Source organism: Eleutherodactylus coqui, chromosome 6 (assembly GCF_035609145.1).
Source record: "Eleutherodactylus coqui strain aEleCoq1 chromosome 6, aEleCoq1.hap1, whole genome shotgun sequence".
In the NCBI taxonomy this organism is placed as follows: Eukaryota; Metazoa; Chordata; class Amphibia; order Anura; family Eleutherodactylidae; genus Eleutherodactylus; species Eleutherodactylus coqui.
Genome location: NC_089842.1, coordinates 63,762,916 through 63,782,210, shown reverse-complemented (window position 1 = coordinate 63,782,210; position 19,295 = coordinate 63,762,916). Strand labels below are relative to the sequence as shown.

General features: G+C 45.9%; 1 protein-coding gene across 2 annotated transcripts in view; it reads right to left on the bottom strand.

Annotated features, from left to right (window-relative positions):
- Positions 1–427: 427 nt before the first annotated feature.
- TTC12 (tetratricopeptide repeat domain 12) overlaps positions 428–19,295 on the bottom strand; it is a 191,041-nt gene continuing 172,173 nt past the window's right edge. For both annotated transcript variants that reach the window (XM_066606914.1, XM_066606913.1), the window contains exons 21-22: positions 12,361–12,586; positions 428–739 (exon numbers count right to left, since the gene is read on the bottom strand). In XM_066606914.1, the coding sequence (XP_066463011.1) occupies positions 670–739; positions 12,361–12,586 (296 nt within the window). In that variant the 3' untranslated portion in view covers positions 428–669. The remainder of the gene's footprint in view (positions 740–12,360; positions 12,587–19,295) is intronic.

Sequence of the window (19,295 nt, the reverse complement as noted above, 5' to 3'; positions counted from 1 at the left end):
GGAGGGGCCGATTTATATACTCGGGTGACACCTGATCTCGCCAGCCACTCACTGCAGGGGGGTGGTATAGGGCTGGAACGTCACAGGAGGAAGTTGTAATGCCTTCCCTGTCTTTCTATTGGCCAGAAAAGCGCGCTAATGTCTCAGAGATGAAAGTGAAAGTAACCCGAACATCGTGTGGTACTCGTCACGAGTAACGAGCATCTCGAACACCCTAATACTCGAACGAGCATCAAGCTCGGACGAGTACGCTCGCTCATCTCTAATATTGAACCCAATTTTCTGCATAAAAGTTGGAAACGCAAGACAGAGGCAGCACTGGGGAGGAGAAAAAGGTATAAAAAAAGAGCCTAAATCATACAGTTATCCAATACATTTTCAGTTAAAATTGTCCAATAAATAAATCAAACCAGTTATCAAAACTGCTATTAATTGGTTTACAATTTCCATATGAATATTTGTACATTGTTACAAAAAAAGACAGTACAGTAATAAATACATACTAGTAGCAATGGTCCTTCATGAGAAATGGTCCTGTACAGTAGATGCAACAATTGTGCAGACAATATTTCAAGGTTTTATTCTTAAAACAGGAAAAATCATTTAAAAACCTAGTTATTAAGGTACTCCCAACTGTTGTAGTTGCTTGTGTAGGGTTGAAGATGATAATCACTTGATATATTTCATGCAAGCGTTTAGAATCTCGATCCCATGAAGTTCTCGAAGTTGCGTCATGTATCTAAAAATGTACAAAGAGAATACTTAAGAAGCATTAAGACAAAACGTCAATGATGAGATAATCAGGAAACGATGCATGGTGATATAAAATCTACATCCTCCTACCTAGATGACTGCTAAATGTAATTTATGCTAATGAAAAATAGTTCACTGTCCATAACATGTAATACATTTTTTCCCACATGGAGTTTCCTGAATTGCATGTGCTTGGTTGGTTATCAAATTATGAGAAGTCCCCAAAAAGTACCCTAAAAGGCTTATTACTTCTATCCCTATAACCCTATATGTAGTGCTAACTGCACCTCTATCCTTTATACACATGAACATAGTAACACATAGTCCATGCTGACAATATTGCATGTGACTGCATGTCAAATGCCGCATTATGCATCACACATCACTAGAGATGAGCGCGCACACTCGTCTGAGCTTGATGCTTGTTCGAGCATTAGGGTACTCGAGATGCTCGTTACTCGAGACGAACACCACGCGATACTCGAGTCAATTGCATTTCCTTCCCCGCATGTTTAGCGCCATTTTCTAGCCAATAAACATGCGGGGAAGGCATTACCACTTCCTGCTGTGACGTGCCAGCCCTCTCCTCCCCCTCACAGTAGTGAGTGGCTGGGTCGATCAGGTGACCGCTGAGTACTTAAAGTGGTCCCGCCCGTGGTTCGCCTCAGACACATGCTAGCAGAGGTTAGGGAAAGTGCTGCTGCTTATACAGGGATAGTGTTAGCGTAGGATCCTGTCTTCAGGAACCCTAACGGTCCTTCTTAGGGCTACTCCTCATCGTGTGCATTACTGTTGTGGCTGGCTGGGAGCTGTAGTGCACCAATTTTTTTTTTAAGCATCTCAGGCTGTGCAGGCCATTTCAGCTATAACGTTCTCAGTTTGCAGTGTATTACAAAGAGTTTAGGGACAGAGCTGCCTATATAGGGAAAGTTTTACAGGACTCCTGATCCTCTGTGCGAGAACCGCAAAGCTCCTTTTTAGGGCTACATCTCACTGTGTGCATTACAGTTGTGGCAGGCTGGGAGCAGTAGTGCACCAACTTATGTATTATGCATCTAGACCTGTTCTCAGCCTTTCAATAATAGCGTTCTCAGCCTGCAGTGCCGTACAAACAGCTCTCACCGTGAAACTGCACTCTAACATTTCCTAGCCTACTGCAAACTACTTCAGTTATACTGTTCTGTGTGTGCAGTGCATAACGCAGAGTTTAGGGACAGAGCTGCTTTTATAGGGAAAGTTTTACAGCCCTGATCCTCCGTATAAGAACCCCAACGCTCCTTCTTAGGGCTGCATCTCACCTTGTGCTTTACAGTTGTGGCTGGCTGGCCGCAGTAGTGCACCAATTTTTGTATTACACATCTTGGCCTGTTCACAGCCTTTCAGTAATTGCGTTCTCACCCTGCAGTGCCGTATAACCAGCTCTCACCGTGAAACTGCACTATAAAATTGCCTAGCCTGCTGCAAAGTAGTTCAGTTATACTGTTCTGTGTCTGCAGTGCATTAGACAGAGGTCTCTCCGCTAAACAGTACTGTAAGATTTCCTGGGGCACTGCAAAGTATCTCAGCTCTGCCACTGTGCAGAGCGTCTCACAATACCCTTTCCTTGGTGGGGTTGAAATAGCTGCAGTTACCAGCACTATCCACTCGCTTTAGAGTCTTCTCCCACTCCATACAGCCTCTATTATCTACAAGTCTCTGTGAGCAGTGAATTACCCCTAGGTATCAGCGCAAGACAGCGGGTTTATTTTTTCAAGTCACAGCATAGAGCCTCCGCTATCTACAAGTCTCTGTGTGCGGTGAATTAGCCACAGTTGTCAGCGCTGTACAGTGGGGTAATTTATTTGGGCCCTGCTCTATTCTTAATCCGCCATGATGAGGAGTAGGGGTAATGGTCGAGGACGCGGACGAGGGTGTCCAAGTGAGGGTGTGGGCACAGGCCGAGTTCCTGGGCGTGGTGAATCACAGCCGGCTGCTGTGGGATTAGGAGAGAGGCAAGTTTCTGGGCTCCCCAGCTTCATATCACAATTTGCGGATCCGAGTGGTAGACCTTTATTACAAACAGAGCAGTGCGAGCAGGTCCTGTCGTAGATGGCAGAAAACGCGTCCAGCAATGTATCGACCACTCATTCTTCTATGGACTGCAAATCTGAATCCTCTGGCTGCTCCTCCTTCCTCCCAGCCTCCTCACTCCATGAAAATGACATATTCTGAGCAGGCAGACTCCCAGGAACTGTTCTCGGGTCCCTGCCATCAATGGGAAAAAACGGTTCCTCTCTCACCTGAGGAGTTTGTCGTGACCGATGCCCAATGTTTGGAAAGTTCCGGGAGTCTGGGTGATGAGGCTGGGGACTTCCGGCAACTGTCTCAAGAGCTTTTTGTGGATGAGGATGATGAGACACAGTTGTCTGTCAGTGAGGTAGTAGTAAGGGCAGTAAGTCCGAGGGAGGAGCGCACAGAGGATTCGGAGGAAGAGCTGCTGGACAATGAGATGACTGACCCCACCTGGTTTGCTAAGCCTACTGAGGACAGGGCTTCAGAGGGGGAGGCAAGTACAGCAGCAGGACAGTTTGGAAGAGGCAGTGGAGTGGCCAGGGGTAGAGGCAGGGCCAGAGCGCAGAATCCCCCAACTGTTTCCCAAAGCACCCCCTCGCGGCAAGCCTCCATGCGGAGGGCTAGGTGTTCAAAGGTGTGGATGTTTTTTAGTGAGAGCGCGGACGACCGAAGAACAGTGGTGTGCAACCTGTGTCACACCCAGATCAGCCGGGGAGCAACCACTACCAGCCTCACCACCACCAGCTTGTGCAGGCATATGATGGCCAAGCACCCCACAAGGTGGGACGAAGGCCATTCACTGCCTCCGGGTCACACCACTGCCTCTTCCCCTGTGCCACAACCTGGCACACAGATCCAATCCCCCTCCCAGGACACATGCATGAGCACCTCCTGGCCTGCACCCACACCCTCACCTTCACCGTCCTCCACTCCATCCAGCAATGTCTCAGCGCAGCGTTCAGCTGTCGCTAACACAAGTGTTGAAGCGAAAGCGGAAATACGCCGCCACCCACCTGCATGCACAAGCTTTAAACGTGCACATAGCCAAATTAATCAGCCTGGAGATGCTGCCCAGTCACCACTATTTTTCCCAGTGGGCCGTCCCCGCCCTACACCAGCACGTCTCCTGCAACATAAATCATGCCCTCACCAGCGCAGTTACTGGGAAGGTCCACTTAACCATGGACACGTGGACAAGTACTGGCGGGAAGGGCCACTATATCTCCCTGACAGCACTTTGGGTGAACTTGGAAGAGGCTAGGACCGAGTCAGAGCCTGGGACCGCTCACGTCCTACCCACACCCACAATACTTCGGTCACCAGCAGTTGGTAGCGCGCGGCAGCACAGCTGCGGGGAAGCGTCAGCAAACTGTGCTGAAACTAATCAGCTTAGGTGACAAGAGGTACACAGCCCCCGAGCTGTTGCAAAGTCTGACGGAGCAAACCGACCTCTGGCTTTTGCCGCTCAGCCTCCAACCGGGCATGGTCGTGTGTGACAACGGCCGTAACCTGGTGGCGGCTCTGCTGGTTGGCAACTTCACACATGTGCCATGCCTGGCCCACATCTTCAATTTGATGGTTCAGCGGTTTCTGTAAAACTACCCCTACTTGTCTGACCTGCTTGGCAAGCTGCGCCCTGTCTACGCACATTTCCGCAAGTCTACCACGGACGCTGCCACCCTGAGGACTCTGCAACGTCGGTTTCAGCTGCCACAGCACCCACTGCTGTGCGACTTGCCCACATGCTGGAATTCTACGCTGCACATGTTGGCCAGGCTGTACGAGCAGCGTAGAGCAACAGTGGAATACCAGCTGCAACATGGGCGGCGTAGTGGTAGTCAGCCTCCCCAATTCTTTACTTAGGAGTGGGCATGGATGGCAGATATCTGCCAGGTCCTCGGAAACTTTGAGGAGTCTACCCAGATGGTGAGCGGCAATGCGGCCATCGGTAGCATTACTATCCCGCTGCTTTGCCTGCTGAGAAGTTCGCTGCTAAGCATAAAGGCCGACGCTTTGCGGTTGGAACAGGAGACGGGGGATAACAGTATGTCGCTTGATAGCCAGACCACCCTCATGTCTATATCTCAGCTCATTTTGGAGGAGGAGGAGGGGGAAGAGACAGCTGGCCACGCAGCAGAGGGTACCCATGCTGCTTGCCTCTCATCTGTTCAGTATGTATTGGCTGAAGAGAAGGAGGAGAAGGATCTTGAAAGTAATCTTCCTAGTGGGGACAGCAATGTGTTGCATACTGGTACCCTGGCACACATGGCTGACTTCATGTTAGGCTGCCTTTCCCGTGACCCTCGTGTTAGACGCATTCTGGCCAACCCGGGTTTTTGGGTGTACACCCTTCTAGACCCACGATATAAGGAGAACCTTTCCACTCTCATTCCCGAAGAGGAAAGGGGTACAAGAGTGATGCAATACTACAGGGTCCTGGGGGAAAAAGTGATGCTCAAGTTCCCATCTGACAGCGCTAGTGGCAGAAGACGCAGTTCCAAGGGCCTACTAGCAGGGGAGGCACGGGGATCAGGTAACATGTTCAGCGCAGGAAGGGGAACACTCTCCAAGGCCTTTGCCTGCTTTATGGTTCCCCAGCAAGACTGTGTTACCACTCCCCAGTCAAGGCTGAGTCGGAAGGAGCACTGTAAAAAGATGGTGAGGGAGTACGTAGCCGATCACACCACCATCCTCCGTGATGTCTCTGCTCCATACAACTATTGGGTGTCAAAGCTGGGCACATAGCACGAACTTGCGCTTTAAGCCCTGGAGGTGCTGGCCTGCCCTGCTGCTACCGTCTTGTCAGAGAGGGTGTTTAGTGCAGCTGGGGGAATCATCACGGATAAGTGAACCCGCCTGTCAACTGACAGCTCCAACATGCTTACCCCCATAGAGATGAACAAAGGCTGGATTTCCCCAGACTTCTCTTCTCCACCGGTGGAAAGCAGCGGCTTCTAAAGAATCTTTTCACTGCATCAGGAGAAAAATGCATCCTCTATCACCCCAAAAAATGGGAGAATTAGCTTTGTGTATCCCTCTCTCCCTCCTCCTAAAACAGCATGTCATCACGCTGAACTGCCAATTTCTATGCGGCCCAAAATGCTCTTTTTAAAACTTTTAAAAGTTTTATCAGTTTTAAAAGTTAAACTTAAACCAATTTTTGCAGAGGGCTGCCTCCAGGCTCTGTTACAAATTAACCAATAACGAGCTGTATCTTCAAAAAATGTTTGTGGGTTTCCCCTGCCCTTGCGATTGAGCAATTTTTCAGGGGTACACTTGTACACTTGGTAAACACAAATTTTTAGGGCCATTGCCAATACTGTCAGCAAACTAATTTTTCCAGGCTTCTTGGTAGATACATTTTTACAGGTGTTCGCCTATACTATTGGTACAGAAATGTTACAGGGGTTCGCCTATACTATTGTTACAGAAATGTTACTGGGGTATGTCTATACTCTTGCTACAGAAATGTTACTGGGGTCTGCCTATACAGTTTCTACTAAATGGTTTGAGGGGTTCGCTAAACGTTTGCTACAGAAATGTTACATGGGTCCGCCTATACTTTTGCTACAGAAATGTTACATGGGTCCGCCTATACTTTTGCTACAGAAATGTTACATGGGTCCGCCTATACTTTTGCTACAGAAATGTTACTGGGGTCCGCCTATACAGTTTCTACTGAAAAATTTGAGGGGTTCGCCTATAATCTTGCTACAGAAATGTTACAGGGGGTCGCCTATACTTTTGCTACAGAAATGTTACAGGGGTCTGCCTATGCTGTGGGTGCACAAAGACTTCCCATCACAGTGTTTTACCTATCTGGCACAATACACTGACTGACTTGAGCGGGGTGAAACTCTGCCATGTTTGGGCACTCTGATTTCTTCCTGTGTAATACCATCTTTGTGCACCCACAGCATAGGCAAGCCCAAAGAACTCAAAGACTTTCCATTGCGGTGTTGAGCTATCTGACACCTACACAGATTGAAGTGTGTGGGGACACATGTCTATTCAACTCACGGCACCTTGGGTCACACAAGGTGGAGTCTGGGGCTGAGCCTGACCCAGGGCCCGCTCATGTACTTCCCACACAGAGTATTGCTGGTCCTATCTCGGTCATGATTTCTTGGCCTTGTTATGCTACCTCCTCCTGCTTCGGATCTGGGGATCAGCGCTGGGCAACATGTATTTTCTCTCATGTTATCACAGTTATCTGAGACACTGGTTAGGGCCAAACAAAAGGAGCAGTACTGCATTAATGAGACTTTCACAGCTGCAGTAGCATCCGAGTCCGCTTTATGCCCACGATTACTGAGGGTGTAAGCCGAGGCCGAGGTCCTTGGCAGGGTGAAACTGCCTTGTTTGGGCACTCTTTTTTTTTTATGTGTAATAACATGTTTAAGTTCCTTGGGCTCGCCTATGCTGTGGGTGCGCAAAGACTTCCCATTGTGTTGTTTTACCTGTCTGGCACAAACACACTGACTGACTAGGGCAGAAATGTGGGCCGAGACCGAGGCCCTTAGCAGGGTGAAACTCGGCCATGTTTGAGCACTCTGATTTCATCATGTGTAATATCATGTTTGAGTTTCTTGGGCTCGCCTATGCTGTGGGTGCACAAAGACTTCCCATCGCAGTGTTTTACCTGTCTGGCACAAATACACTGACTGACTAAGGCAGAAATGTGGGCCAAGGCCGAGGTCCTTGGTGGGGTGAAACTCTGCCATGTTTGGGCACTCTGATTTCTTCCTGTGTAATACCATCTTTGTGCACCCACAGCATAGGCGAGCCCAAGGAACTCAAAGACTTCCCACGGCGGTGTTGAGCTATCTGACACCTACACAGAATGAATTGTGTGGGGACACATGGATTTTCCATTGCCATGTAACTCGCGGCACCTTGGGTCACACAAGGTGGAGGCTAGAACTGAGCCTGACCCTGGGCCCACTCACGTGCTTCCCACACAGATAATTGCTGCATTGTGGAGATGTGTAGAAGTGCTGGCACCTGAGTCCCCTTTATGCCCATGCTTGCGGCTCCTGACAATTTTGTGACGGAGGTGGCACAGGATTGGAATGATGATCGTACGTCAATTTATCATCAATTCTCAACAACATTGTGGGCTATCGCCCAAACTTTCAAAGAAGGTTGCTGCCTAGCCCTGCCAACCCTCTGAAGTGTGTGCCTCCGGTTCCTCCTCATCCATTACGCACCTATAAATAGACATGACGGTGGTGTGGCTATGAAGTGAGCGTGTGGCATGAGGCCAACTGAATGCTGTGCAGGGAAAATTTTGGGTGCGCTGTGGACGCAGGGTTGTGCGGAGGGGTTGGACAGCAATGTCAGCATGTAAGCCAGGAGAAGAGGCAGTGATGTCACACACAGGCAGTGATTGTCCTTGGTTGCAGGTAGTGTGGTGCTTAGCCAAGATGTGCCAGCGTGTATGCCTTGCTAATGAGGCTTTGTCCCAAGTAAATTGTTAGTGGGGTGACGCCAGACTCTTGCCCCCATTTTGGCTTAAGAGTGGGACCTGGGAGCCTCAGATGCAGCCATGCATGCTGCCCCTGCCGTTCCCTATCTGTTTATGTGGTGTTTTCATGACTTTCTGATGCTTTCTGGTGTTTCACAAGTCATCACTTATGCGGAGCATCGGTCCCTTAAAAAATGCTCAAGTCTCCCATTGACTCAATGGGGTTCATTACTCGAAACGAGCTCTCGAGCATTATGAAAAGTTCGACTAGAGCAACGAGCACCCGAGCATTTTGGTGCTCGCTCATCTCTACACGTCACCAAGTACGGATAGTCCCCTACTTATGAACAGGTTCCATTCCAAGAGCCTGTTCGTAAGCGCATTTGTTCATATATCCGTACTGGGTTGTGTATGGAGGAGGATAGGGGGTCAATCCAGCTCCATACAGCATGGGTGTCGGCTGTTTCTTAAGGCAAGTCTGGCATAATTGGCAAGTCACCACATTCTTGCATAAAAAGGTTTTGCAAAAACAAACTCTCATGCTGGGTTTACTTATATCGATTGTGTCCAGTCAAGACATTTTATACTGGAGCTGGACAGTACAGCGGTCCAGAGTCTATAGTTGCATGCAACATTTTTTCATTTGGCGCATGAAGACATGTGGCGTCAAAACTGATTTGTAGGATGCTGGGATAGATCCCATATAAATTTATGAGATTAATTACGCCATCAGTTTCCCTCCGGTGTTTGACTACAATTGATATATCGGAAACTAGAGCTTAAAAAGATAGTTTTCCTAAAGTCAACCATAGGGAAAGCTTAGAAGATAACTTAATAGAAATATATTATTTAGTTCAATGAGAGGTGTATGAACCAGTATGCCACAAGCTTCCCCTAGTGGTGGCTGTAAGATAAAACTTTATCCTTTAAAGAAATGGTTTTCATCTGACAATCACCAGCTGTCTGGACTTTGTAGACCTGCTGTAATAAATTAAATCAAAGAGAGTAGTGTCTCTTCTAGTGTATTCATTATAGCTGGTCTGCCATCAGGAACAGGACATTGTTTGCAGACAGTGCCGTAGCCATAGGGGTCGCAGTGGTTGCAATTACGACCGGGCCCAAAAGCCCCCCATAGTTTCAGGTCCCTCTGAAGCTCTGGCTAGCAAGAGAAGATCTATATCCATTAATCATGCTGCATGCCAGTCTATCACAGCATCTGTTGGAGCATAGCACAGACTGGCTCCTCTTCCATATAATGTACATGTACTATAGAGGGTGAGGAGCTGGTATTTGCTATGCTCTAAGAGAAACTGTGCCAGGCTTTGGCAGCAGTGTGACTAATGGAGCTAGATCTGCTAAATTTCATTGTAAAAGTATACATAGCCTTAAAGCCTATGGCTGTAAAGAATGACATTTGGATATCAGTGTCAGAAAAACAGAACTATGTTCATGATATACAAGGGTGAGTCAAAAATGATCTGCAGTGCACTCTGGCTGTAGAATTTATTTTAATCACTTCTCTGAAAAGGCAAATTCATTATTTTTTTACATAATCTCCCTGTTTTTTAATATACTTTGTCCATCTGTCAACAAGCTTTTGTATTCCCTCATTAAAAAATCTTTTAAGCTGAGCTGCAAGCCGCAAATGCACCGTTGTCTTCACCTTTTCACCAGACGTGAAGCTTTGTGCTCTTAGGGCTTCTTTCAGAGGACTAAACAAGTGATAGTCCAATGCGGAAAGATCAAGACTTTAGGGTGGATACTTTTATACCTCAAAATATAGTTTTTGCAGAGTGTTGGCAGTATGGACTGCAGTGTGCAGACGTGCATTTAACATACAACACCACAACAGCCTTGCATAGAGGTCCTCTGGATTTTGTTTGCATTTTAGACTTCAGCTCTTCAGTGAGCATCTCACTGTAATGAGCACTGTTGATTGTTGAACCTTTTTCCTGATGATATTGCAGAAGTAGCCCTCGAGAATCCCAGAAAACTGTAAGTATCAATTTTCCAGCTGAAGTTTGACTTTTTAACTTTTTCTTGTTTCACAATTGAGGAGGTTTCTATTTCCTACTCTGCCATTTATTGGAGACAAGACATGGACTCATCTCTACAAGCCTGAGAGGAATAATTCTTTTTAAGAAACTTTCACCTTTCTTAAATTATTGGTCCAAATTTTGTCTGCATATGTTTAAATACTTTTAGCACTCTTCCGTAAGTTGTTTTGGTACCCATCTTGCACAAACCTTTCGAAACCCAGATCTGTCCTGGATTATTGCATAATCTACTGTCAATTGTCTATCAAACAGGATTATTTCACAAGCATGCTAAATTTTTTCATTAGTCGTGGACAGGCATCCGGCTCTTTCTTCATGACTTAAGGCTAGAGATGAGCGAGTGTACTCGGTAAGGACAGATACTCGAGCGAGTACCTGCCTGCTCGCCTGCAAAGATTTGCGTGTCGGCGAGGGGCGGGGAGCAGTGGGGGAGAGAGGAGGGGAACGGGAGGGAGATCTCTCTCCCTCGCTTCCTCCTGCTCACTCCCGCAACACAGCGCTCACCCACGCCGGCACCCGAATCTTTGCGGGCGAGCAGGCAGGTACTCGGTAAGGACAATAGTCGCTTGAGTATCTGTCCTTACCAAGTACGCTCGCTCATCTCTATTAAGGCCCATTTACATGCAAAGATAATCTTTCAAAAAGTTTGAAAGTTTTAGGGAATTTTTTTGCATTAAGTGTTAATGCTGATGGTCATTAACACGTTATCATCTTCACTTGCATGTAAAAGGGCCTCCACAAGCTATTTGCAGAGCCAAATATGTAATAAATCACACACCCAGCTGTGCACACCGCTGCATTATTCTCCTTGGGGTGTTGGCAGAATACAATGTGAGCTTCTGGCTTCCTGCGAGATAACAGCCTGCAGTCAGTCTACTGACAGATAAAGGTGTTTGCTTTATCTCCAGTAGCTGAATGATGGATTTTAAGTTCACCTTAAAATCATCGTTCAAACAAAATGTGCCCGATGCCCACATTTACATGTAATGATTATAGCTCAAATTCAGTTCTTTGAACGAATTTCGAGCGATAACTGTTGCGTGTAAATGGGCCTTTACACTTGTGCAACCTTCCTTGAACTTATCTATCCATTTATACACACGTATTTGCAACACTGCACTTTCTCCATACTGTGCACCAATCTGAATGCACTTGATTCGAAAACCTGAAAGACTCAAGGGTTGTGAAGAAACAGACCACAACTGCACACAAAACAGTGGTAAACAAAGAAAACAGACAACAGGGAAACACTGTCCCTACAAACCCTTTATACAGGAAAGGGATGGACCTGCCTATGTGCGGATAACCTGCCATAACATAGGCGAACCTGACCACGTACCTAGGCTACTAGTAGACCCTATGTAGGGGAGGAGAAAACCACAGAGAACAAGTTTTTTCAACAATAGTAATCTCAGTACTTAGCTTTGTGAAGAATCAGAAAACCAGGAGATCCAGCACCAACCTCTGACTTCCACCACAGTCAGAGGGAGATTGAATTAAACAGCAATAAGCTAAGAGCAAGGTCAGGTAAAATAGTCCTCCCAAATTACCCACAGGTGAGACTAAGCAAGTCTCACCTAAAACGACTCCCACCAGAGCCAGAAGATCAAGAGAACCAAATAGAAGACCTAAGCCAGATTGCTAGAAAGGAACAGATCCCAGAACTGCTTCAATAACCCTCAAACCTATAAAACGATATACTTCACGCTGCTCTTCTTTCGTGAAAATAACAAGTGGGGTGGACATTTTTTTTTTGTACTGCAGTTACAAATTACTTGACTTAACATGTTCAAACCTGCACATCAGTGACTGGGGAGACAGCGACCTACAACGAAATGTGTTGATACGACAGTGCGGCCAACAGAAGTTTTAATATAACTAGAGTGCAGATAGTTTTAAACTCACTTTCATATTATAACATTTTGGACTTAAGAGAAAATAAAGCGCTTACTTATTTTTTCATAAAAACAAGTTTGCCATAGACTACTGTACCTGCATTGGGATTTGAGCTATTTTTGATTAGACACATACCTTGGCTCTGCAGAACAGAGCTTCCCTAGTGCTATAGCAGCATTCTGTTGTACAGACAGTCTACTGGAGTTTCCACCAGCATGAGTCAGAAGCAGCTTCAGGATATCAGACTGCAACAAAGCCAAGGCCGCTCCAGGTAGGTCAAAGCAGTTTCCCAAACACAGTGCAGTGTTCCCAACAGTAATCTCATCCTTGGAACGTAGCAGGTTTACCAAGGTGCCAAAGTCTGAAAGAAAATAAAATTTACAGTTGCACGTAAATTAACTCTTTGGAATCACCTGAATATCTGCATTGATTACTATTAAAATATAATCGGATTGTCGTTAAACTCACAAACACAAATACAACGTAAACTAATAGCCCACAAACAGTTGCACCGTTGAGGTCTTTTACTGGAGTCTTTTACATTTTACTGCCTTCTAATAGGTGGCACTGTGGAGGTATTATTCCATCTCCCTTATTTGCATACTACCCAGAGGAGCATGAATGGCCTTATAAGTCTCTTCAATCGCTCACCTTCTAGGTGCTTTCCCTAAGGAGAAAAGATAATGTTCCTGACCCACGTCACAGGCCTCTAAGCTAGCCAAGCCAAACACCTAGTACACACTGATGAGTGGCAAACACCAGAAACAGCTGTCTGTGTATTGATTCTGGCTTGGCTTTTAATTCCCAGTCATTGTTGCAAGGCTTGTATAAAGAGTCTAACACTGACCTAGGTGGTGCTGCAGAGGTATTGTTCCATCTCCCTTATTTGTCTTTTACTGAACACATTCACTTAATACCCACATTATTTTCAGGCCTTACACAGTAGGGTGAGGGGAATTTAATAACGGTGCGCCAAACAGGGACACTGCACAAATATGCAAGTTGTACTGTGTGCCCCTCTGTTCTCACAAATTGTGCCACCCAGGGACTGCGGCTTACTTGGTTGGCGGTGTTTTTTTTGTTAATATAAAACAAAAAGAATCCCAAACAGGGAAACAACAAATACAGACAGTGAGTGTCAGGGGCCCCAGACGTTGTTCTAATCACAAGTCTGGACTCTACAAATTATTTGCAGGCCTTATGCAAATAGAAGTGGTTTTCTGAAAACCATAAAGATAACTGAAAACTTACATAAAACTATACTAAATTGTAAACCAAAAAAGGACTAAATAAAAAGAAAAAGGAAACATGAAGGCAAGGGGTAGAGGGTGTGTTGGTGGTGGAGGTAGTAGAAGAAGGGCCAAGTTGGCACATCAAGCAGTTTCTATAGAAGAAACAGCTCCATGCCCTGCATGAGCAGGACAAGCCTGCTGCCATTCCTTATGAGTGATTCTGCCCATGCTTTGCATCAGCAGCACTCAGAACAGGTTATAGAGTGGATGACACAGCATGCCTAAAGTACCACCACCTCCTCATCCTTCCAGTCACAGGGACACACCAGTCAGTCTGCACCAATCGGCCATGAACATTACCCCTCTACTTCACCAGGTGCCAAATCCACTGCACCCTCTGAAGCAGTCCACATATGGGACGTACCTAAATGCTCTTGGGCCTGGGTGCAAAAGTTCTTCTTGGGGCTCCCCCAACTTCTCTTAATGACACAGGACATATAGTTGCGCCCTGCAGGTTCAGGGTATGCATGGAAGGAGATTGCGGGTCAATCCTGCTACATACAATGGGGGTGCTGTCGGTTTCTTACAGGCAAAACCTGCCCGCAACATCTCCAATAAACTGCGCTGCTTATTGGAGCTCTTAATCCTTAACATTCCCCACACCTTCCTTCCTTGCTGTGTAGTTGTCATGGCAGCAGGGGGCTTCCTGAAAGGCCCAATGCTGTCATTGCAGATTGCCTATCAAGCCATGCCTGTGGTGTGGCTTAATAGAATGCCTGTCAGATTGCAGAATGATGTAATGCTATGGCAATACATCATACTGCAGGAGTGATCAAACCATTGCTAGTTCTTGTCACTTATGGGGCCAAAAAAAAGTAAGTAAAAATTAGTTTAATTTTTTTATTAAATATAAAAAAAATAAAAAGTAGAAAAAAACCCTTTTGCCATATTAATAATAAAATAATTTAATATTAAAACCAGAAGAAAAAAAAAATTTCGGCATCACTGCAGCCATAAAAGTCTGATCTATCAAGGTAACGCAATATTTACCCCGCACGGTAAACGTCATCAGAAAAACAATAAGCGCTGGTCACTTTGATCACATTTTATTCCTTTTTTTCTTGGAGACAAAGTCATATGTACTCCAAAATAACAAATGGAACTGCTAAACTTTTTTTAAGGATTTACAGCATATTATATGGTTCATTGAAAAATACAACTCGTCCCACAAAAAACAACGATATGGCGTCACATGTTGATTGATAAATTAAGAGTTATGACATTTTTTTAAACGTAGGGGAAAAAAACAAAAATTAGAAAAAAAAGGTCCTCAGGGGTGAAAGTGTCAGTAAACCCCTTTAATGTAACAGTAACGCTGAGCCGCCAGTGCCATCCTTCTCTCTCAACTGAGACAGACTCATTTTTGGCTGCGCTCACATGTCACGATTTGCAGAAGATTTCACCCTTTCAATTGGAATTCAGTTGAAATCTGCTGCAGATCTGCACGGAAATCTGTCAAGTGTGTACACACCCTTAGGGGTCCTTCACACTGAAAATCGTGGCAAATCACGTCTTTTTCCAGCTTTCTTGAGCGTCGCACTGCTTTTTCTCGCAAAAACATTGCTGCTGCTTCCGATTTTCACGCGATTTTTTAGCGTAAAAGTTATTAGGACTTTCTAATGTTAAAAACCCTTGGCACGAAAATCGCAAGCTTGTGCTTTGTGATGCAATAAAAAGGAGGCTAAATAGGGAAACATGGAAGATTAAAAATAATAATAAAATCGCTCATCACAAAAAGATAGGATACGCCACGATTTTTTTTCTCGCAACATCGCATGAGTGAAAACGTCGCAAATGTGAAGGGAACCATTGAAAAGGTTGGGTTTCATAATTCTGTGTTTTCACACACTTGTGTGAAATCACCCTTAATGGGGTTTTGCTGCCTTTCCACTACATGCATTACTCAGGTCCACATATTGGATGTACACACATCACACATTTTAGGGCTCATCCTCATTACTGCTAAACAATTCTGTTTTCATGCTCTGTTCGGGAAGCAGCATCCCCTGGCGAATGGATCAAATAAAAGGGACCCCACCGACTAGAACGGCTCTGTTTGGTTTCCGTTTGGCATTTTACAGGATGAAGTAGCGCTGCATGCTGCAATATTAAGTCCTGTTTTTTTCAGTTTTTTTTTTCAGTAATGGAGGCTCCGGACCTGAACCTTCAACACGGATGTCAACTGACCCAAAGGGTTTGTTCACATGGGCGTATGCGTACAGCACTGTGAGTCTCCCGCAGCATTGTACACATTACAGCCCGTACACTGTGCTGGCAGAGTCCGCGTAGAAAGTCCTACTGACATTTGCGTAAATAAAACACAGTGATACCATGATCGCCAGTGTGAAGGCACCCTAGCACAGACAGGTCAGGTCTTTTCACACACCACGGTCCTTGTTCTGTCTTTGGTGCGTGATGCATGGGAGTCTCCATAGACTCCTATGGGAGCTGGATAATACACAGCTGAATGGGCAATTTCACAGATAATAAGCTCTAGACTTAAGAGCTGGAAATCACCTGTTCACACGATTTTTTGTGCAGTATAGCTGCAATTCATTCACGCACCTGTACTGTGCTAAAAGCCCGCTCGTGTGAATGAGCCCTAACTGATACAAGGGCTGCATATGATGCACAAAGAAACAGATCATGCTGTAATTTATTTCTCCTATGTATTGATACGCAGTGTCCACACGCCACTGTGCATGGATCACTTAAATTCCATTGACTTTCATTGCCTCCATTCACCGCGTGTTACCCATGGGATATATGTGCACATTATACACCGTGATAATACACCCGCGTGAATGAATCCTTCCAAACATCCAGTATACATACATAAACATTACATACTTACCATTCCTGCAGATGGCGCCGTCCTGGACTTCTGCGTATTCTAGGCAGGACAGCAGCAGAGGAGCCATGGTATCCAGGCAGCTGGAGGAACACGGGACAGGCATTCTTGTGGCATCCTCCAGCCCTGCTGTCTGTATCTTCAGCCTCCTTCCTCCTCCTTCTCTTCCTCCTCTTCATTCCACCAGCGGATCTGCTGTCTGTGTCAGTGCAGGAGGAGGGGAGGCTGTATAGAGTGATAGTGATGCGCAGCCAAGACTTTCAGCTGTAACTACAGCCTCTCAGCCAGGTTTCACCGACCAATCATTGATTGAAACTCTGATTGAGCAGTGAAACAACCAATGAGGATTTTCTACAGTCTGAAGAATGGATCGCTCATTGATTACAAAGGTCTTCCTGCTCCCTGCCTGCACTGCTTGCCGCGATACATGCGCTTGCAAGTCTTGTGTGGTCTATGGTGAGGGGTCCCCCAGCTAAGGGGCCGGGTCACAATTTCAACCCCTGCAACCCCTAGTAGTACTAGTCCACTCAGGAGAAGAAAGACAAAGAGATGGTGGGAGATGATGAGATGCTTGACCCAACCTGGACAGGCAGTGGGAGTCATAATAGCCACTTGTAGGAGTAGAAGTGACCATGTGTTCATGTGCTCATTATTAGAATAACACTGAATAGGAATGGTGTTCATAGAAGAACACCACAAAGTAAGGTGCTGCTATCCAATTTTGCTGGCTAAGGCCGCCTGCACACAGCCGGGTTGGATTCCGCATGCAGGATTCCACAGTGGAATGCGACTCTGTGCCCAGCCGGTGACCCCCGCCTACCTATCCTGATTCTTCTTATTCTGTATTGCGAATGTACACAAAATGCCGCACCATCATGAGGTGATGACACAGATCCTGCCACAATGATGTATTAATATATAGTTATTTGGTCACCTCTTAACCATCTTTTTTCCAGGCTAAATAATCCCAATTTTGATAGCCTCTTTGGGTATTCCAGTCTTCCCATTTCATTTATCAGTTTAGTTGCCCTTCTTTGAACCCCCTCAAGCTCTGCAACATCTTTCCTGAGCCTCGGTGACCAGAACTGTACACAGTATTCCATGTGAGGCCTGATAAGTGTCTTATATAGTGGGAGAATAATATTCCCGTCCCTCGCTCCTATACCTCTTTTAATGCACCCCAACACTTTATTTGCTTTTGCAGCAGCTGACTGGCGTTGGTTGCTACTGTTAAGTCTACAGTCAAATGCTCTCCCATTTCCACATAGGTACATTTGGACAAACTTCACTAGTTATAATGAATCTTCCCATAATGCAAGGTTCGACAATTTATGTTTTTTGCAGTTGCTATGTAATCTTTAGCATGCTGGGAAATATATTTTAAAACAGCTGTGAAACCACAGGCTTCCTACTAAGTTCCAAGATAATAACAGTAAGTGTTATCACACACATTACATCTGTCTTTCATCATCTTTCACTGAGCCTTCGCCATCCTACTGGCTTCAAAGTTTGTGTCACTGATGTTAATGCCATAAGAGCAAAATAAAATACTTATTCTACTGTGTTTTTCAATAAAAGCAAAACCTCCCAGCCGGTTACACTTCACCGATTTATATTTGGACAAACTTCACTAGTCCTGATTAATCTTCTCATAATGCAAGGGCAGACAAACCATGGATTTCCAGTTGCTATACAATTCCGAAATGGAGAGCATACTGCCGAAAATAGTAAAACTAGACACAAAGACACGGTAAGCTGATAGAGCATGCTGGGAAAGATATCTCAAAACCGCTGCGGAGTCACAGGTTTCCTACAAAGTTCTATACAACCATGACAAGAAGCGTTATCACACACATTACATCTGTCTTTCATTGAGCCTTTAACATCCTATTGACTTGAAGGTTTGTGTGCGCTGAGGTTTATGCCATAGCAGAAGAAAGTTTCTAAAATGTGATCAAAAAGTGAAAATTTATACTAGGGCTCCTGCCCACAGGCGTGATTCCACTGGCGGTAAATCGCCGGCGAATCCCGTTGTCTGAAGCTTTCCGTAGCATTGCTATGGAGAGCGCCGCCCCCCTGTCCATGCATGCTGCGAATTGCTACGATATTCCGCGGTCCCCGCATGTTTAGTGCCATTTCCTAGCCAATAGACATGCGGGGAAGGCATTACCACTTCCTGCTGTGACGTGCCAGCCCTCTCCCCCCCTTCCCCCCCACAGCAGTGAGTGGCTGGGCCGATCAGGTGTCCGCCGAGTACTTAAACTGGTCCCGCCCGCGGCTCACCTCAGACGCATGCTGGCAGAGGTTAGGGAAAGTGCTGCTGCTGATATAGGGAAAGTGTTAGAGTAGGATCCTGTCGTCCAGAACCCCAACGGTCCTTCTTAGGCCTCATGTCCATGGGTAAGGCCTCATGTTCACGGGCAAATTAAGAATTAAAATCCACAGCGTTTTTCACGCACGCCGATCCGCACCCCATAAGAATGCATTGACCACGCGTGGGTAGATAAATACCCGCGGATGGTCAATAAAAGTGAATTTAAAAATTTCTGGAGCATGAAAAAAAATGGACATGCTCCATTTTAGTGCGGATCACGCGTGCCGGAGCTCATAGAGCACATAGCTCAATTGATCTCCCTCATGAAAAATAAAAGACAATTACAGTGAATCCGCACTGCATCCACAGCCCAAATCCGCGTTACAACTCCGCAGCGGATCTGATTTTCCCCGTGGACATGAGGCCTAAATTAATATTAAAAATCCGCAGCTTTTTTCCCGCACGCGGAACCGCGCCCCATAGGGATGCATTGAACACCCGCAGGTAATTAAATACCTGTGGATGTCATTTTTCCCTTCAGGCGCAGATCCGCGTGCAGGAAAAAATCCAGACATGCTCCATTTTAGTGCGGGTCTCCCGTGGGGATGGCTCC